The sequence below is a fragment of the Gossypium raimondii genome, chromosome 1, assembly GCF_025698545.1.
Source record: "Gossypium raimondii isolate GPD5lz chromosome 1, ASM2569854v1, whole genome shotgun sequence".
Lineage (NCBI taxonomy): Eukaryota > Viridiplantae > Streptophyta > Magnoliopsida > Malvales > Malvaceae > Gossypium > Gossypium raimondii.
In genome coordinates, this window is record NC_068565.1 from 45472074 (window position 1) to 45494649 (window position 22576).

The following is a 22576-nucleotide window of genomic DNA, read 5'->3' on the forward strand; positions in this document are numbered from 1 at the left end:
ATTATAAATTGATAAAGACGAGAAATTGACATTGATTGGTAAAAAGAAAAGTGAGAAAAAGTGAGAATTCCCAGTTGAACCTTCAGAATGAAAGAGATACAAGTGAAGTTGATAGGTCACGTGTGTAGTACTATGTGCAGGCTACTACGTGTACTGGAACGATAGGTCGCATGTGTAGTACTATGTGCAGGCTACTATGCGTACCGGATAGCTTCGATCACGTGTGTAGTACTATATGCAAGCTACAACGTGTATCAGATGAAAATGGTCACATGTGTAGTACTATGTGCAGGCTACTATGTCAACCGGGTATCATTGATTATAAGGTGATTGCTATGTGTTGATTCTACTATGTATCTGTTATTATTCCGAAGTGTTTATCGAAAAATTGACTAAGTGTAATTGAATGATGAATATATATGTGGAATTAAGTTGAAGATTGACTTGAAATTGGAAATGAGAAATTGGAGTGCTTTGAATATAATGATGAATTTAAGGAATTGTATATGAATTGAAATGAATTATTGGAATGAGATGTGAAAAATTCAATGGAATTGAGGTAGTGAAAAGTGAAATTATGAAAAAATACATTTTGCAACAAAACAGTTTAGACAAAGAACAATTGTGTAACTTTGAAAAATCATCAAAAATAGTGGAAATTGAATTAGAGAGTGAATAAGATATGAAATGAAATCTTAATGAGTCTATTTTACATAAAAGAAATAGAGCACGAAAAAGAGTTATCTATTTTGAGATATTTAATTTTAGTGAGGCAAGGTCGGATTTATTTTGGAATCTCCTATTCGACTTTGGAAAATAATTAAAATTGTAAAAAAATAATTATGAGTTATAATTTATATGCTTAGAATCCTTAATGAGTCTATTTTCAAAGGAAATAAATGGAAATATTATCCTAATTTTGTATAATGAGATAATTCATTTTTAGTGAAGAGAGGTCAGAGATGTTGAGCAGTGAAATAGAGAATAAACTGTATTAATTGGACAAGCCAAAAATTCTGAAAATTTTATGATAGAAATATATGTGAGTCTAGTTTAGGGGAAAATTAACGGATCTTAATTTGGAGCTCTGTAGCTCCGGATAAAAATGATTTAGTGACTTTGACTCAAATAGACAAATTTGAATTTAAATATAAGTGAATAGTAAAATTTTGTATAATGCTATTTAAGCATGTTATATACATAAAGGATGTGGGATGGAGAGGAGAAGGAGGACAACAAAGTATATGAATGAATTGTGTATAATTGGTTATATGTCTGATTATAATCGATAAACGTTGAAATAGGAGTGATGCTTATATTGGTGCATTACTGGTCATGATAAGCTCATGAGAGAAAATAAAGTTTCATAGCATATGTGTGTGGTATATTTGGCATGAAATGATATCATGAGTGGCTCATGAATTAACTCATGGTGGTAAGTTGATGCATAATTATTGTATTCAAATATATACATATTTGTAATATTTTGCTATGTGATTCGGAAAAAGGGTAATAAATAGCATAATGAAAATTCGGTCATGGTGCTAGTTTATGTTAAAGGAGTGTTTTATGGCATATCTTAAGTAATGGAATGTTATGAATTTTGAGATTATTTTGCTAGTCAAATAAATGACAAATGAATTGATTGCATATTCGTAGTTTTGACATATGCTTGGTATATGAAACGTAATAATATATGCTTGAATAAACTTTAAGTATTCGAATGACATGGATTTGATGGTGATAAGATTCGAACATTGAATTTATGAAGCACATGTGATGTATTATTGTTGTGTGATAGCTTGGTTCGAGAAATTGGTTAGGTAAATGGTAAGTGAAAGCATTTATGGATTTAGAAGAAAATTTGGAGTGAACATGAAATTTAGCTCAATTAAATGATTTCATCAATTAAACATTGTGTATACCAAGATGTGTTAGTGAATTGTATATTTGTAAATTGACATTCGAAGTTCAGTTAGTGATATATGAAATTAACATGAAAGATTTATGATTGTGATTAATATTGATTCTGACTAAAAGTGGATTATTTAATATTGGATTGATTTAACGAATATATTGAGCATATGAATGGGTATGTATTGGGCCTCGTAAACCCTAATTAGCGACTCGAAGATAATAATTTGGAAGTTTTTAATTTGGATGAAATTTTATAACTCGGTTTAATATGTTTATAAGTGTATTTATTATGGTAATGCCTCATACCCTATTCCAGCGTTGAATACGGGTAAGGGGTGTTACAATGTGACATCACTAGATTCGGTCCTAATGTTTAGGCCGGGTTTGGGGTGTTACAGTGGTATTAGGGATGATAATGAATAGGACTCGAAGCTTGATCAATTTGTTCCTACCTGACTTTGACTCTCAAGGAAAGAAACCTCTTTTTGAGTTTAGATTTAAAAGTTAATATATATTATGAGGCATTTTTGTAAATATATCAGGGTGGGTGAGTATTAGACCCAACCCCAACTTGACTATTTTTTCTAATTCCACCAACACAACTTGCCTCAAATTTGAATTTTCAAAAAAGAATCCGACCCTAAAGGATCGGGTCAGGTCAAAACCCATGAGATTCGAGGTTTTTTTTTTTTGCCAAGACTAAGACAACTGACAATTTTTTGTAACCACAAGGTGTGGTGTGTTGGTTGCTCATCTCGTCCATTAATCATATGGTTGGAGGTTTGATCCTACTCATGAGAATGAAACACACTATATAGCTAGTCGTTTATATCTTTGAAGATAACTCATGACGAGAGAATTAGTTACTGTTACTGGCAATTGGATACCTTGTTTTTGACAAAAAAAAATTATCAGTATACCAAATACCACTCCATAATTATCTTTTTATTTTAGAATAATTACCCTATTTTATGCTATATTGGAGTTTCGCAATTGATATTTAGAAATTACCAAGTATCTTAAAATTATAAGATACAATATCACATGTAAATAAAAAGAAATAAAAGACAATACATCATTGAGATTCTCGGTTTTTGAAGAGACTTTTTTATTTATTTTATTTCGGACGAGCCGAGATAATAGGATGAACAACAAGGGTTCTGTACTGTGAACCTTGTATTGCGCACATCACTTAGGTGAACTCTAGAGAGTCACATAGAAGGGAATGAAGAATTGGAATATGAAAGAGAATACAAATAAATAAATGAAAGGGGATCGACTTCTATTTGTATTGTAGCTAAGATGAGTCTTGGTTATTTCTATCCTTGAACTCCTCTAGACCCGTCTTTTTGTTGGGCCTTTCAACCAACTACTTTAATCTTTTAATTAAATATGTATGAAGTATTAACATTCTTTTTGAATGTGAGAATCCGCAGTGTGAACAAATAAAAAAGAAGAGGAAATATATGCAAATTTTGTCTTTTACTACATTATAATAGACACATTAGAATAGGCTCTTTGGTCATCTTAAAAGAGAAAAAAATACAAAATAAAATAAATAAAGAGAGGGTTTACTCTCAATACCTAGTTAGATAAGTATGTATTATGGTGTAAAAATTACATATTTAGGATATAGAGATATTTAAAATAAAATAAGATAAATAATAGAATGTATGGTTTAAAACTAATTAATAATAACATGTACAATATGTATGATATTAAAATGAAAAAATTTTAAATTGTGAGTAAATGAAATTTTAACACACAAATACATCATATTAAGAATCTTAAATACACTATAATTGTTTATCACGGTGATATCATCAATATTAGGTTGATGTCGAGTTAACCGTGACACTAACTAAATCACTAACATTACCAATACTAGATTTGTCACACCCACTATGTGAGTGAAAGAAAATATTTTTAGTACAAAATTTATTTTATAAAGAATATAGGTGTAGCGATAATAAACTTGTATTTTAATACTATTGAACACGGTTCAATCATTGGATTTATAATTTATAATTGTTTTATTTAAAGATGATATAAAAATGAAAACATAAAATGTCACCATTATAATATTAATTATAATTTAAAAGAAGTAATGTTTCTATGATTTTATAATTGATTCGATTAAAGATGACATTAAATTAATAAAATACTTAATATAAGTATTAAATTAAGAAAATAAAAGTTAATATGTACGGAACACATTACAACTTATTAAACCTGGTTGTAAAATTTTTTTAAAGGATATATTTGGGTAATTTAAATAAGAATTTTATATAGTTTTTAAAGTTTTTTTTGTTATTTTTATTCAAATGGGCACCTTTTTTCCATCTAATCTAAAAGGGTAATTGTTTCATTAGGTCCATGAATGTTTTATATAATTATACTTCAGTCTGATGTCGTCAATGGCAACGACGATACTTAAAAAAATCAATTTTTAATAAAAATTAGAGGTGATAACGCTAATGGCAATGACGCCGCCGATGTCTACTGTTCAAAACAAGTCATTTACGTACATAAATTTTAAAATGGTTATTTTTATAAATAATCAAAAGTTTTGGATATTTTTATTAAAAAAAATTAAGTTGCTTTATTAAGGAGTCAATATCTGGAAGCTTTGGTTGTGAGTTTTGAAGCCGGTGACTGACAAGTCCAATCATCTGGACCTTCAATCCTAAGGACGAAATTGCGGGTTTTTTACAAAAATAATATAAAAAAATAAAAAATTACCAAAATGTTATAACTTTTTTTATTTACTAAAATATATATAATTTTTTTATTTACCAAAATATATCAAAAAAAACAAAAAAACAAAAAAAATAAAAAACAGAAAAAAAAACTTGAACTGATTTGACAACTCCTTGGGTGGAGGGAAGCAAGTTGGCGGCACCAAACAAGGGATCCCTGTTGGCGGCACCAGTGGAGGGATCCCTGTTGGCGGCACCACCCTTGAATTTAAGGGTGGTCGGTTGGTGGGGGGAAGAAGGAGAGGGGAAGAAGAAGAAAGAAAGGAAGAAAGAAAAAGAAGGAAAAGGAAAGGAGAGGAAAGAAAGAAAAAGAAGGAAAGAAAAGGAAAGAGGAGGAAAGAAAAGGAAAGGAGAAGAAAAAAAAGAAAGAAGAAGAAGAGGAAGGAAGGAAGGAAAAAAAGAAAATAAGGTAATTTTATTATTAATTTAAGATTTTGTAATATTTGTGTGTTAAAAATAATGTTAAGTACATTTTACGTATTTTATTAATTTATTTAGGATATATAATTTTGAGATATATTTAGCATGAAAAATTCATGGTATGTACATTATATGTTGATTAGGAATTTTTTATGAAATTGACTTAGGATGTTGAAATTAGTTTTGTTAGGAAAATAACATTAAAAGTAAAATGATAAAGAAATATGTTTAAGAAAACATAAAATACGAAAAGAAAAAAACGAAAATTATATCTTTAATAAATTTTAAACATAATGCACTGAAAAAGTATAAAATTATAAAATTTAAAATGACGATATTTTTAAAATAATAAAATGCGGAGAGAAAAATACGAACAAATGGCCAAAATAATAGTGTATTACTAACTTTTAAAAATTGAGAAATAGTTAATACAAATATTTTAAAAAATGTAATGAAATAATATAAAGTAATAAAATAAAAATATATATATTTTTATTGAAAGTAATAAAATCGGAAAAAATACGAGCAAATGGCGTGGATAAGGATTTTTTCTTACACCAAATAAAAACCCGTTTTAGTATTTTTTATTTTCGTAAATAAAAAAATATATAATATTTTGGTATTTTTTAATATTTTATTATTTTGTAATGTTTTATTATGGGTTTTATAAAAATAATATAAAATAAAAATTACCAAAATATTATAACTTTTTTATTTACCGAAAAATATATAATTTTTTATTTACCAAAATATATCAAAAACAAGTAAAAACAAAAAAAGAAAAAACACCCTAAATTTATAAATTAATTTTACACTAAATACACTAAATAATATGAGTAAATGGCAGGGATAATGGTTTTTTTACACTAAATTAATTTTAAAAACACACTAAATTAATAAATTTAAAACATTATGTAAAATTATAAAATTAGAAATGAAGATATTTTTTAAAGTAATAAAATGCGGAGAAAAAAATACGAACAAATGGCCGAACTAAGAGTTTTTTACTAACTTTTTTTTCAACTTGCAGGCATCGCAATGGCTTCATTAATTAGCAGCAAAAGCCACATATCTGATGCGGTTAATAACGCGGTATGAGTTATTATTTATTAATCACGGGTTCTATTTATTTAAAAAGGATAGACGTACAAAGAAATAATGTTATCGTAAAAAATTTTCTATAATTTAACACTATCAGGACTCGTACCGAGTTTTAAGGGGTAGTGTGAGTGTTTTGAAGAATACTCTGGATGCACGGTTGATGCCGTACTTAGAGCTAGCCGGATTTGGGTTCAGAGTACGATCCGATAACCGCTCTTGCGCTTTGATTTATTATCTGCGCTAGTGGAGCGGTGGCGCCCGAAGACCCACACTTTTCATTTTCCATACGGGGAGTGCACGGTGACCTTGAAGGATGTAGCGTTGCAGCTTGGGATCCCAATTGACGGGAGTCCCGTAACGGGATTATTTGCATTTACCGATCCGGATGCACTTTGCTATCAGCTTCTAGGAGACTCACCAGGGGACGGTGAGTCATATTTTTCGGGCGTACAATTTACATGGCTGAAAGCCAAGTATGGACAATTATCAGCGACAGCCACTTAAGGCGAGTTGATGTGCGCTGCTCGAGCGTACATCATGCATATCATAGGGGGAGAAATCATGCTTGATGCAAGTAACGACAAGGTGCATTTGATGTACTTGCCCCTGTTAGCTGACTTGTCCACTGTTAGCTCCTATAGCTGGGGCTCAGCCGTGCTAGCAGTCTTGTATCGAGAGTTTTGTCGGGCGACAGATCCGAAAGTTTGCGACATTGGCGGATGCCTCTCACTGCTGTAGTCTTGGTCGCTGTATCGGATGCTATTTTTGGCATCGGTTAGACACCAACCGTATGTTTATCCATTGCTGAACAGGTGATAAAATATAACTTCTCGTTATTTGTAGTCATAATATATTGACTAATGTTACCAACCAACTCTAAACGATATATTTGTTTTTTGTAGGTGGAGTGGTCGTCCGGGTATTGGGCAGTCGTACAATGTCCCGCTAGACCGCCTCATGATTGAACAGTATGCCCGGGATGGGGTAAGATGCTATTCTAATATTCATGCTATTCTAATATTCATGACATCTTACTTTCTATATCTTACACACACGTTATGGCTAATGATAACAATGTTATTAATCATGCAGTTTATATGGACGCCGTACCGAACGCCATAAATTACCGCCGTGGTACCCTCGTCTGCGTACGTGCATTCGTACATATGGTGCACTAACGCACCAATTATAAATTTCAATATAGTCGAGTGGTATCACGGGGATCGGGTGCTACGGCAGTTTGGCTTCATTCAACCTATCTCGGATCCGCCATGTGAGGTGGGAGAAGTTCACGGCAAGAATAAGAGAGGAAAATCGATGATAGCTTGGGGAATTGAGTACCGGAAATTTGTGACGCTGTGGAACGATCGATTTCGTCAAAGACCTCAGATGGTTATGACTACCGACTCACAACCATCAGAAGAGTATATGCAATGGTACTTTAGTTGCGGGAAGCCATATTTATACGGAGGCCAGTCAGTTGTAATCCCCCCGCACATGCAGCGACATGGGGATCGCCACAATGCCCAAAGATGATCTGGATCCCATGGCATATTATTCTCCGGAACCACCGGAGCGGCAGAGCCCAGCCGATCCGAACAACTGGATTTGTCAGTTCAGATAGCTATCATCCGGATTTGTCAGGCACTGACAATTTACCGAGCTTCTCAGGGCCAGAATATGCATACGACTTTGAACTATTCGGATCCTACTCGCCCGGCCCATATCCGCAGCATTATGGGACTCCCTCAGGTGCATCAAGTTCGTCGCTGCCGAACGAGGGACCTGCTCAAAATGATTTCCTCCTTATTTTTACTACACTACCACCTGCGCCAAATGATAATGTCGGTCGTCGCGGGTACCCAGAACGTGACCGTCGACCTCCGAATAGGTATACCCCTAAGACTACACCATCGAACCATCAATTTTAGGGGTGCATGGCACATGTTTGTACACTAACACGTTTGTACTTTTTTGTATCAATTTAATTATTCTAATTTAATTATTCTAGTTTTAGTTATTGTGGTTATTGTTCAATTTCTTTTTACCAATTTAATTATTTTAAAGTTGCGTTATATGAAAGCTTAATTTAATGTTATATGCCTCCATTTTCGATATAATATTAATAATTCCAAACGCCATATACTATTTTATAACTTAATTTGGATACAATGTAATCATAATCATTTGTATAATTTTTTATCATCACACATAAAAATTTTACAATATTAGGTCAATTACGACCCGATCCGGACGACTGTCCAACATGAAAGTTTCGGTTAGGGCATTTATTCTGACTATGGCCACTTAACCTGCATATTCCACAACGCTTTCCGTCAGACTTCTCCCTGATGTCCATTTCATTACGGATTTTGCTTGACTGTGGACGACCTCTCGGATTCCTCCGCAGCCCTCTGTCTGGGAGAAGCTCGAAAGTCGTCAGAGGCACCTCCCACGTTGATAGGTCAGGCAAGACGGGGAACTCATTTTCCCAGACACGCAATGTGCGCTCCAGCGTGTACACATCATCGACATATTGTTCAACATTGACGTTAACTTTAGCACACGCTGCCACAACATGCGCGCAGGGATAATGAAGTGTTTCGAACCTTCTGCACTCGCACCGTCGGTTCCGGAAATTAACTCCGTAGGACCTAGTTGGTATACTAGGTCGACGACTAATGCTCTCAGTAACTCGAAATGTTTCCAGTCGTCGTGAATATATTTCTATATTCATTGACCTCGCCAACCGACGGTTTGCGACCATTGTATCCCTGATATGTTCGACAAACACGTGTCCTGCCTCAATCTGGTCGACTTGCTGCTGACCCATTCTTGGCATCAAAGTAGCCAGCCTGTAAAAAGTAGCAGAAAATACAGATGCAATTGAAAGATGACGTGTTTTTAACAAAACAGCGTTGATCCCCTCGACTAAGTTTGTGGTCATTTGGCCATAACGAAAGCCCTCGTCAAAACTTTGAGCCCATTGCCACGGCTCCATTGTGCCCAACCATTGTCGGAAAGATGTGTTTGTCTGCCCCTCCATGTCACTCTCAAGTCGGATCATTTTTTGCCGGAACATATGTGGCTCTAACTCGTACGCTGCATACGTATTAAGAAAAATAAGTTATAGTAACTCGATAACATGAAATATTACAACTTATATTGAAAATATAATGTTATCATTTACCCATTGCCACGACTTGTCTCTTCCAGTCTACATTCTTGTAATCTTTGTGGAAGTTAGCCGTAATGTGACGGATGCAGTAAACGGATCTCCACGGCACACCGGAACGCTTGATTGCTGCAATTAAACCCTTCCCTCTATTGGAGATGATGCAAATGTTATCGTTGCTAATAACATACCTCCGCAGGTTTGTGAGGAAGAATTCCCAAGACTCCATGTTCTCTTTATCTACGATAGCAAATGCTATCGGGAGCACGTTTCTGTTGCCGTCTTGAGCAACCGCAATAAGTAGGATCTGTGTATATTTTCCATACAGCCAGGTCCCATCTACCTGCACAAGTGGCTTGCAGTGGGGAAATGTCCGCACACATGGATCGAACGTCCAGAACATCCGATGGAAAATCCTTTTATCGATCAGAATCGGCCGTCTGGGCCGTAATATGATCTTCCCTGCAACTCAATCACAGTCCCCGGTACATACTCCCGCATAGCAGCTATCCAACCTTGAAGCTCGTTATACGATGAATCGTAATCTCCATATAGTTACTCTATCGCCATCTGTTTAGCAATCCATGCCTTCCGATATGAGACTCGATACTGGAATCGTGCTTGCATTTCGCAATCGATCAAACTTTAATGGTCGGCATGTCCTTCACCATTGGCATGATACACGATGATTGTTTTTGAATCAAGTTTTCCATGATCTTCATCATACGTGTTGATGTGCATGTATGAGGACCAACAAATTTCGTATCTCCCATATCTCGAGACCTTTTAATGAATGCAACAGCTTTCGCCAATTGCGACCTTCCACGCCTTCCAACACTCCCCAACATATATTGTCGGAGTAGACACCGTGACTTTATAATCAATCGATATATTCATCTTTGCATCGCTTGATGGCATATACACACTTTTCTTTACAATTTGAATCTCCGCCTATGAATAACTCATCATCATCAGATGTTACGGCCAGCCCGTGACGATGAACTATTTCAGGGTACTCTGGGAACTCAGCTACATACGCTGCGTCGGGGTCTATGAGCGACATGTGTGGCCCAGGATTATTGTGTATCAAAATATGCCGCATCTGCTCCCCGATCGAAGAAGCGTTAATGTTTTCATCGTCGATATCATCAGGTACATCGTCCACATCGGGATCACCGTCAATCGACCTCTTCGTCCCAATGATCGCCACCACATTCTTCTTCGCAACCACATTCTTCTTCACCACCAACCATATCAACATCGGGTGTAATATTCAGGTCGATACCGATCTCACCCATAGTTGATTCACTATCAACGTATGATATTAGAGCCACCATTCGCGGTTCTTCAGCCCCGTCTTCTTCATCAGATGCATTTTGCTCCATACCGACTAATTCAACAAATAAGTGAATCGGTGCATTCTTGTCACTCTCATTCCCACAGTAGAGATCGACCATTCTCTCAATGTCTTCGTCGTCTGCAAGTTCCATTTCGACGAATTTGATTGGATTTGTCGAAACTGGAAACTTGTGGAAAATTTTTACTATCCTTCTCCCACAACGTCTTAAAATTTTTGCATTAATCCTTGCCTTCATTTCATCAAACGAGACATTTCTATTAAATCTCATTGCTATTTGTTGCTGACATTCAAATACACATCCAACACTTGTTGTCAAGATGACTCAATCGAAATAAACGCATACAAAAACTTAGCATCCATCTTCAATATTTAATCATCAAAAAATAAACAAAATCTCGTAAAACATCTCATACGGATAATGAATAAATTAAATAAAAATTAATGTTTCAATATTCAATTTTGTACATGAAAGCCATTTAACCACTAATCCTAATAACTAACACAATAATAATATTAATAATTTTATATACAAAATAATACTAACTAAAATTATTAATAACTAACTATAAAAATAATACTAGTTTTTACTAACAATAATACTAAGTAACATCTTAATAATAATAATAATAATAATAATAATAATAATAATAATAATAATAATAATAATACTATAAAATTTTATTTTTTGTAATATTTTGATAATAAAACCCTAACTAAAACTATCAATTTGAGTTTTATTGATTTTAATCTTAATAACTAAACTAAAACAAAAAAAATACAAATTATACAAAACAATAACAATAACATAATCAATTATTTTTAAAAAATACCTTATTTTCTCTTCTCTTTCTCTCTTTTCTCTTTTTCCGCAAAGACCTCTTCTTTCTTTTCTTTTTCTTCGATTTTTCTTATTTCATTTGGATGAGTTCGTGTTTATAACACGAGTAGTACCGCTAATCTGGTTGGTTGGCGGATCGGTGCCGCCAATGAGGATCCCTTATTTGGTGCCGCCAACCTGCTTCCCTCCACCCAGAGAGTTGTCAAATCAGTTCAGGTTTTTTTTTTCTGTTTTTTTGATATATTTTGGTAAATAAAAAAATATATTTTAACAAATAAAAAAAAATAATATTTTAGTAATTTTTTTATTTTTTTATATTATTTTTGTAAAAAACCCACTAAATTGCACTGGTTTTTCGTCCCTAATGTTTCTAAACTCCATATGGCAGGCAACCATTGACACCTCAGTCAAACGCGGCGGCCACTAGTTTTCCACTTTTTCCCTTCCTTTTTTTCCATGACTCACTTCGCTGAGTTTAATATTTTTTATTCCACAAATATTAAAGAAAAATCAATCAAATTACTTTATTTTCTTTGACTGGAAGAACCTATAATGAGACAAGCATGTATGTTAATTATGGACCTCAAGACAATCTAAAGATAACATGCTTTCCCTTTTCTATTTTAATTTAAAGTTGAGACATACCATCACATTAAATTATTTACCATTATATTGTTGTAAAACTTGTAAATTATGTTATTAGTTAGATAAGTTTTACTAAAAAATTATAATTTAATCATTGACCTATTCAAAAATTTTTATTTAATTCAATTGATTGTTAAATTTTTCTTTTTTTAAAAAAGTTCCACTAGTTAATTTTAAGTGATGATTCATAATCGTTACGATCAATCTGATTGAAGATAAAAAAGAGATTTGTGACATCTAATAACTTAAATAAAAATAAACACATTCCTATAATTTAATGACTAATCGCATACTCAGCTAACCAGATCAGGTTCACATTAGCCGACTATCGATGGATATTTGGTCGACAATACCTGAAAGAATACAAAAACATACAGATATATATAATATCACAAGTCTACTGTACATGCGATGGGAAATGGACTGGCAATTTCGTGAATGTCAGAGCTGGAGCATGGCCCATTTCGGATTCGGTCCCTTTAAAAGTGTGAATTGTTGACCAACAACTTCATTTCATTATTATTTTTTCTTCTGAGATTAAACCCAGTTTTTTTGCCCCTTTCCCTACCAAACGTGGTGAAAATCTTGATTATATAACAGTATAATGAGTACCTAACTGCTTTTGTATGTATTTTCCATTTTTCCCCCTCAGCTTACGTATCCTAATTTTCATGTAAATGGCTAACCAACTGTTATATCCGTATCTATACACGTGAATTGAGCTCAAATTTTCAAACAAATAAAGCCGCCCTGGTGTTATATGCCACTCTCTATAGCGTTTCCATTTTCAACACTTGTCTTCCTTGTCAATAATCACTACTCCGCCATGTCGGTCCGGCGAAACTCCCATCAATGGCCGCCTCCTGTGTTTATCTTTTTCTTATTCATCTTTGTTATTTCTTCTGTGAAGTCTGATGATGTGGAGATATTGCTCAAGTTTAAGTCCTCAGTAGAAAGGTCCGATTCTAATGTATTCAGTTCATGGACACAGGGGAAGTCTGCATGTAACTTCAGCGGAGTTGTTTGTAATTCCAACGGATTCGTCACCGAAATCAATCTTCCCCAACAACAAATTGTTGGGTATCTTCCTTTTGATTCGATCTGTGAGTTGCAGGCATTGGAGAAGATTGATGTTGGGAACAATTCTTTTCATGGCAAGATTTCCGAGGACCTGAAGAAATGTTCTGGCCTACACTACTTGGATTTGGGGTGCAATGCTTTTTCCGGAGAAGTGCCTGACTTGTCTTCTTTAAATGGATTGAAGTTCTTGAATTTGAACAACAGTGGATTTTCCGGGATTTTCCCCTGGAAATCACTGGAAAATCTCACGGAATTGACTTTCTTAAGCCTTGGTGATAATCCCTTTGCTGCAACTCCATTTCCTATGGAAGTACTGAAGCTTGAGAAATTGTATTGGCTTTATCTTACGAATTGCAGCATCACAGGACAGATTCCTCAGGGAATTCAGAATCTGAGTCTGTTACAAAATCTTGAACTCTCTGATAACAGCTTGTCGGGTCCGATCCCAGCCGGAATTGTGAAACTCAGCCAATTGTGGCAACTTGAGCTTTACAACAACTCATTGTCTGGAAAAATTCCTGTTGGCTTCGGAAACCTCACGAATCTTAAGTACTTCGATGCGTCGATGAATAGACTGGAAGGCGACCTATCGGAGTTGCGGTCCTTGAAGAACCTTGTTTCGTTGCAGCTCCTTGAAAACCAATTTTCAGGAGAGGTTCCAGCGGAGTTTGGTGAATTCAAGCACCTTGAAGGACTATCACTTTACAGGAATAAGCTTACGGGTCAGCTTCCACCAAAAATTGGGTCATGGTCGGATCTCAATTTCATAGATGTTTCCGAGAATTTCTTTACAGGTCCTATACCACCAGATATGTGCAAGAATGGCAAAATGGTTGATCTTCTTCTGCTGCAGAACAACTTCACCGGCACTATCCCGGAAGGCTACGCAAACTGTAAGTCGTTGGTTCGTTTACGAGTGAACAACAATTCGCTATCCGGTACCGTCCCTGCTGGAATATGGAGTTTGCCGAATCTCTTGATTATTGATCTTACAATGAATCGGTTCGAAGGTCCAGTGGCAGGTGATATTGGTAATGCTAAGTCTCTTGCACAACTGTTCTTGGCCAATAATCAGTTTTCAGGTGAATTGCCTGCTTCAATCTCTCAAGCTACATCATTAGTCTCAATTCAGCTTACGTCAAATAAATTTTCTGGCCAAATTCCAGCAACTATTGGAGAACTAAAACGCCTAGGCAGCCTTTATTTGAATGGAAACATGCTTTCTGGTGTAATACCAGATTCATTAGGCTCATGTGGTTCTCTCAATGACGTAAACCTTGCTGGTAATTCACTTTCCGGGAAAATTCCTGAGAGTATTGGATCTTTACGTAATCTAAACTCCTTGAATTTATCCGAAAACAAACTTTCCGGTCACATTCCAACTACTCTGTCACCTTCAATATTAAGCCTTCTTGACTTGTCCAACAACCGGTTGGTTGGTCCTATACCTAAATCTTTATCTATTCAGGCTTTTAAAGATTGCTTCAAGGGGAATCCAGGCCTATGCAGCTCGGATCTTGATGACTTTCAGCCATGTTCGTCAAGTCCTGGTACATCGAGTCATCTTCGAACATTTTTATCCTGTTTCATAGCTGGAGCATTAGTCCTGCTTGTATCATTAGGATGTTACATGTTTATTAAGGTAAGGAAGAGTAACCTTGATCATCCATTGAAGCAGGGTTCTTGGAACATGAAATCATATCGTATGCTAAGTTTCACTGAAAAGGATATCATTGATGCGATCAAATCGGAGAATTTGATAGGTAAAGGGGGATCAGGAAATGTCTATAAAGTTGAACTGGAAGATGGAAAAGAACTGGCTGTGAAGCATATTTGGACCTCAGATTCCGGCAATCATAAAAACTACCATAGCAGTACAGCTATGCTAACACAAAGGAACTCAAGGAACTCTGGGTCACTAGAATATGACGCAGAGGTGGCGGCATTGAGTGCCATTCGGCATGTGAATGTGGTGAAGCTGTACTGTAGTATCACAAGTGAGGATAGCAATCTACTGGTTTATGAGTATCTACCTAATGGGAGCTTGTGGGACAGGCTGCACTCATGTCACAAGATGGAGCTGAACTGGAAGATGAGATATGCCATTGCAATAGGAGCCGCTAAAGGGTTAGAGTATTTGCATCATGGATGTGATAGGCCGGTTATACACCGTGATGTGAAGTCGAGCAATATTTTGTTAGATGAAGAGTGGAAGCCAAGGATTGCTGATTTTGGTCTTGCAAAGATTGTGCAGAACGGCAGTGGAGGGGATTGGACTCATGTTATAGCTGGAACTCACGGTTACATGGCTCCTGGTAAGTTCCTTATTCATGTTTTGTTCTGTTCAATATTATTTGTTCAAACGGTTGATTCAAGTGCCTTACTTAACATCTACTGCTGCATAATTTTCTGGCAGAGTATGCATACACATGCAAGATCAATGAGAAGAGCGATGTTTACAGCTTTGGAGTTGTGTTGATGGAGTTGGTCACAGGAAAAAGGCCGGTTGAACCTGAATTTGGAGAGAACAAGGACATAGTTTATTGGATCTACACTAAACTGAAGACCAAAGAAACATTGGTTGAGGCGGTGGACCCTAAAATCTCGATGGCATCAAAGGAAGATGCCATCAAGGTGTTGAGAATCGCAGTCCACTGCACGGCAAAGATTCCGGCACTTAGACCTAGCATGAGAAAGGTAGTTCAAATGCTGGAGGAGGCTGAACCTTGTAAACTTACTGATATTATTGTTCATGAAAAAGGTGAAAAGTAGCCTCCACTGAGGAATGGAACAAGAGTGGCAAGAAATGATTCAAGATTGATCTTCCATGGAATTTGGAAACCTGAGTGAGCACCAAGCACTGGGAAGCTGTTTTTTTTTTTTCAGCTCATAAAATAGAGCAAAGTTAGTTTGGAGTTTCAAGTTCCGAAATTGCAGCAGATAGCTAGTTTAGCAACAGCAGGTGATAAATCAAAATATGTAGTGTAGAAGCGTTTTCTTTTCTTGTAATATATTTGCATCAGTTTGTCTCAAGAAAATAATGTAATCAAGGGTGTAGTTTTGTATAAAAGAAATGCTATGTTTCTGGGACCAAATGCTAGAATGGATGATGATGATGTCGGTTGGATTCCCCTGCCTAATGCCTAGAAAAAAGGATGTAATGAAGGGGGCCCAAAGTTCACATGTCGTGGATTCAAACTTCAAACTCAGCCATGAATAATGAAGACACCTCTTCGAATCAAAATGTGAGTTCCATAGATAGCAGTAGCACACAGTTTGAGTGAAGTCAAAATTTTCCTTTTTCCTTGCATTTATATAAAAAGAAAAGCATTAAAGTCCTTGTCTTTGGATCATTATTCATCTTGTATGGATCTCAACTTCTCTTTCTTCCTTCAGTTTTTAACAATACCACGTCAATAGAATGCTGGAACAACTAAATCATCTTATTATTACAACATAAGAAAGAGGACCACAAATAAAAGATATTTCTTTCTTTGTAGTAAATACACTCAAGCTTATTAAAACTGTTCGTAAGTTTATGTTTTGCTCACTTAATAGAATGATCACTGAACTATTTAAAAGTTTTTATTTAAGTCATTGGGTTATTAGTTTTTTTTTTAAAAAAAAACTTGACAAGCGAGTTTCAAGCAACGGTTTAATTATCAATATAGTAAATCAGTATCCATCGACAAGTAAAAGCACATACTTGAGTTCCAAGTCAATCTCATATTCAATGTTGGGGATCGAAGAAGAAACGTGTTTAGATTTTAGTTTGCAGATTCGTGACGTTCAAAATGTTTCATGAAAAAAACTAAACTATAAAAGAGAATGAGAAGGAGAGCTCTTGATTGTTGTACACAATGCGAACAGAGAAGGATATAGAACAACGATTTTAATAGTTCAATGAAAACCTTCGAATAGTTCAATGATCATTTTGTAACTTTTTGAAGTTAAATGACTAAAATATAAACTTACTAAAAGTTTTATAACCTTGAGATAGGAGTATAGTTTACTCAAGAATTAATACATTTGTAAATGTTAGCGCTTATAAATAATTAAGGTTTATATGTATTGTGTTATTTTCCTTTATTTAATAAGTTTTTATTTTACAAGTATTAGTTTTGCTTTTGCAATGGATGTATCATCGTACTTTTCAGTTTGATAGATGTTTAGTTTTTTTGTTAATTCTTCTCATTAGTTTGGTGTCCGACTTATGATAAAATCGATTGTCAACATATGTTAATAGAGTTTGCCCTTCACCTTCATCTGTAAGTGTTTGTTATATCTTTTTTTTTTCCAAATTACAGGATCTCATTTATGAAATGAATTAATTAATTAAAAAATATTTTAACTTAAAAATTCAAAACATACTTTTCAATATTTAAAATTTATATATATCAAGTCTAATTATATTTTTAAATAATATAGAGATTAGATTTTATAATTTAAACTTAATATTTAATATTTAATTTATTAAATAAAACTTAAATTATTAAGAAATAGTTTAAATTTTGTTTTGTTTATAATTGTAGTATGTTTGGATCATTTCACTATATTTCCATCTGTTTTGAGCATTGCTGGCTTGTACTAATCAAAGTAGCTAATACCGCGTGGTGGGTAGTGAAAGACTCCGGGTTTGTTTAACATTATTTTTAAGAAATGTTGTAAAAAAGTGATGTGAAAAAATAATTTTAAAAAGTTTATTTAATATTGTTTTCAGAAAATGTTTTTGAGAAATAAAATGTTTATTTTAGACATGATATTATAAAATAATAAATATGTATTTAAATAATATTTAAATTCGTTAATATTATGATTTTTTAATAAGAATATAAAAAATAATTTATTATAATTTATTGTTAATATATTTTATTTATCTTTTTTAGAAAGGGAGTGTGTGCGAGTTGTTTGTTTCCCTGCTGCATCTGAACTTCAAACGGGTTTGGCCTTAACCATGTTAATGGTCCCAAATTATTGGTTAATAGAGTATTAAAGTCAATGTACCAATAAATCATGAAATGCTATAGTTCTATAATATGATTTTAAAATTTTATTTAGAAGTAATTCGCGGGATCATGCGCTCTTTTATTTTCACCAGACGTCTATTATTAAATTCACCTGATTCGATAGTACCCATTTTTGGAATGTCCAATGCCAAAGTCACAGAATGGGTAAGTTGCCATTCTCGCCAATTGAAAGGACCTTCTGATCAATCCAGAGATCGTTTCGATTCCATTTGTAATGAGGATTCAGAATATGACACATCGATTAATCAAAGAGAGATTCAACAACTAAAAGAAAGATCGATTCTTTGGGATCCTTCCTTTCTTCAAACCGAACGAATAGAACATTTCTCTTCTACATGTTCATGGAGTTTTGAAAAATCCAAACATCTCAGAGATAGATAGAGAGGTAGGAATTTATCGAGCGAATTGCACTCCTTTATATACGTCAGGAGTCCATTGATGAGAAAGAGCTAAGAAAAACTTGAATCTAATCAGAAAGAAAAATCTGACTTGTCATTCTCCTCTAGAAAAAGGATATGGATGACATGAATCACATTTTCCTCAAATTGGGTCTATATAAAGAAAGGCGTCTGTTAAATTAAAACTTTAAGATTCGATTGTCTCAATGGAAATATTTAAGCTATTATTATTCTTCGGCTTTCACAGAGCGCCTGATAGTAAACAACATTTCCTTTGATTGAAACTAAAGAAAACCGAAACAAAAATGGCAATTTCCAATGCGAAATGTTGATATTGCATCATAAAAAAGGAGGTTAATCGATGACCATGGTCCATCCCAGCTTGTCCTCGATCACACCAGTTTGAATCCCTGTTAGTGTTGCATGCAATTTCTGAGCCAGTGTTTCTGCTCCCAGTTTGTATTCGATCCTGCATTAATATGATCGATAAGAAAAACTGATATGGAAGTAGCAACTAAAACGATACTGTAATCTCCACCACTGCAGTCAGCATGAAATTGTATTTAACTGAAACATTTGCAGCCAATCATCCTTTTGACAGATTTGAGCAAATAAATGATTCTAAGATATTATTATCCTTACCTTTTGCCCTGGTAGGTTATACTTGCAACAGACTTCACAATCATAGCTGTTCCTGTGCAAAAGACTTCTTCAGCATCAAACACCTCCTTGATCGGAATAGCTCGTTCCTCAACCTGATAATCAGAGATCCGGACTCCAGGGTTACTAGGCACGCGAATACATACACATAGTTATTTCTGATGAGTTACCTGGTATCCAAAACCAGATGCAATTTCCATGATGCTTTTTCTTGTGATTCCCGGGAGAATTGTCCCATGAGTTGTTGGAGTTGAGATAACATTTCCCTGTATTTGAATACACATGTGACTGTTAGTATGCTGCTTCTTTTTTTAGCAATTTTTCTCATGTCCTTTACTATCCACCCTACAAACTACTCCAACACTCGCATCAGTTTTACCTTGAGAATGAAGATATTGCAACCAGAACATTCCTCAATGTTGCTTCCAGTCAATGCATCCAGATATAAGAGATCTGAGAACCCTTTAGCTTTTGCTTCAGTTAATGGCTTGTAAATCTGCTTGCACAATCAAAACATAGTCAACAAAACCAACATAACACAATCATTCACCAAAAAGAAATGAAACAGCTAAACCAGTTCTTACTGGCGAGTAATTGGTGACAGCTTTAATGCCTCCGGTACCACCAGGAGTAGCTCTATGGACATTGTCTTCAACCATCAAGTTCAGAACACCCTTCAAGAATCAAAGTATTACTTAACTCCCACACATGCTTGACTTTTAATGAAGCATCAGACAGCAGCATACCTTGAGACCATTGCCCACTGGGGAAGCATACACTAAGAACGTGTACTCTGATGATGGTTTCACTTCCAGATTTCGACCAGTTCCCATAAGCAAAGGCCTAATATATAATGATCCTCTCCCATGAGGAGGTACCTGTATCACATAAATATTATTAACTTACTACACAAATTCTTTGGCAAGAAGAAGTAATTATTTTCTGGTAGAGTGTAGAGTCTTAAGTTGAATACCCATCTCTTGTTGGCCAGCACACTCTTTTTGACAGCATCTATGAATTGGTCAACGGTTGGTGATGGCATGCACATTCGATCCGCACCCACCTTCATCCTCAGAGCGTTCTCTTCGGTTCGGAAGAGCAGAATACCCTCATCTTCCTTCCTATACGCCTTTAGCCCCTCGAATAACCCCTGTTGCCACCATTTGTTTCATATCTGATACGGATAACATAAGAGTAGTGATAATGAGTTGTCACCTGGCCATAGTTTAATATTCCAGATGAAGGGCACATCTGAATGTTGCCAAAGCGAGTTAAGGTTCCGTTGCAAAACATTTGCTCCTCTTCAGTGAATTTCATAACGTACATATAATCGGTCTTAGTTAGAGCAAATCCGAGTTCATCCCAATTCACATTCGCATAATCTGCCTTCTCCCTGCTGTAACACCAAAGGGTATATATTCACAAAATCATTCAAAAGAAAAACAAATTGATGTATATAGGCAAATTTAATCTTACCATTCCACCTGCTCTTGTTTAGATAAAGAAGTCATTAGAAATGTTAATTTTGTTGAGGAAAGGAAAATGGGAAGGAGAAACCAAATTGGGTTTTGTTTACTTACTGTGCAAGTCAAACTTTTAAGTAAAATCATTGGATACACACTAATATTAAAACAAAAGCAATACGGTTTTCAGTAGTGCACGTTCAAGTTGTGATTAATTAATTAATAGCTTGATAAATCCCACCAGAATATCCCTAAGGTTTAGGTCGGGGGGCGGGGGGAGGGGTGAAAACGACTACCTACAGGCCTACCTACTCTAAACTACTAATCAAATCCCAATTTTTTTTTGTATTTTATATTGGAAATTAAGGAACAATGGACTACTCGAAGTCGGATTTCAAATTTTATGATTTATAAATCTATTATTTCCAAATTTGAGATTTAAAATATTTTAAAGTCAAGTAATTCAAAATTAAATTTGGATTTTAACTATTTCATAAACAGGAGGATAATGCACTTCACCGTACTCGAACCCACTTCTCTTGTATTGGTAACAATGTTCATGCCAATCGACTAATAATTTTAAGTTTTAAAAATATTTTTAAAATTTAAATATTTAGGAGGATTTTGACCATGGTCGGATACTTGTTTAGAGAAAGGCATTAGACCAACTGATTAGAAAAATAAATGGGTTGATTGGACGGTTGAATCAATTGATCAGCAAGCTAGTGGCTTGATTGGGTTTTGAAACCTTGATTTTGAATGAAAAAAATGTCTTTTCCAGTTTCTTATGAACAATTTAGGATAAAATAGATTGCGTTTATTCTTCCAAAGAGTTTTTTTTTAATCATGTCGAAAATATAAAATGTAACTTTTCATTTTTATATATTTATAATTTTTAAGTTAAAATATTAAAAAATCTCAACTTTATCATATTATTTACTGTATAAATATTAAAATCATATCATTTGATATGTATTTAAATAAGTAGACTTAACTAGGTATAAATTTAAAGTAAGTGATTTATAAATTAAAATTGTGAAAATTATGGTATAAATGAAAATCTTGAATATTTATATTGTATTAAATTAAATGCATGAAGTTTAGTCACTATTTTTAGAATCGGATTAGTTGGTCAGATCGACTAGATCGAGAACTAGCCGTGGTACTAATTCAGAATAAGAGGTTAGACTAGTTGAATCGTGAATCGTTCGAATCAAATTGTTTTTAATAATTTCTGTAATCGAACTGGTTAGACCAATCAAACCGATTGAATTGGGAACCAATGTCCTGATCGATTCGATTTTGAATACCTTGAACTTCGTTTATGATATATTACAAGCAAACTTAATTATTTATTGTTTTGGTTTTGAATGTAGTGTGAAAGAAGGGGGAACAAAGGTTCCCATATTATTTTCCATTCTCTTATGTTTCTCCCTCTGTTTTCTTACCTTCTCCGTATCTTTTAATGTAGTTTTTCTATGTTTTCCATTTGCTAAAATTTTTTTTATGTTTATGAAAAAAGAAAAGACAAAAGTTGAAACCAAAATAAAACTTGTTTCACATATTCTCACCCATAATTACAAACCCTCATCGTCCATCATTGCTTTAATGAACCAATTTAGATCTCTCAATGACCTAATCCACAAGCTCACCTCATTTGAAGACCTCGCCAGTTGTGACTTATGACAGTCCACCATCAACAAAGTTTCCTAAGCCTGTTCCCTTAACCTCCT

General features: G+C 34.5%; 2 protein-coding genes across 2 annotated transcripts; one reads left to right on the top strand and one right to left on the bottom strand.

Moving 5' to 3' along the window:
• Positions 1-12757: 12757 nt before the first annotated feature.
• LOC105786050 (receptor-like protein kinase 7) lies at positions 12758-16648 on the top strand. The gene is made up of 2 exons (XM_012612300.2): positions 12758-15610; positions 15712-16648. The coding sequence occupies exons 1-2, from the start codon at positions 12976-12978 to the stop codon at positions 16065-16067; spliced, it is 2991 nt and encodes a 996-aa protein (XP_012467754.1). The 5' UTR covers positions 12758-12975; the 3' UTR covers positions 16068-16648.
• Positions 16649-18878: 2230 nt separating this feature from the next.
• Positions 18879-21017, bottom strand: LOC105786051 (branched-chain-amino-acid aminotransferase 6). Its single transcript, XM_012612302.2, has 9 exons — positions 20857-21017; positions 20596-20776; positions 20354-20530; positions 20127-20258; positions 19965-20054; positions 19760-19876; positions 19551-19646; positions 19363-19475; positions 18879-19189 (listed from the first exon to the last, which is right to left on the bottom strand). The coding sequence occupies exons 1-9, from the start codon at positions 20988-20990 to the stop codon at positions 19075-19077; spliced, it is 1155 nt and encodes a 384-aa protein (XP_012467756.2). The 5' UTR covers positions 20991-21017; the 3' UTR covers positions 18879-19074.
• Positions 21018-22576: the final 1559 nt, after the last annotated feature.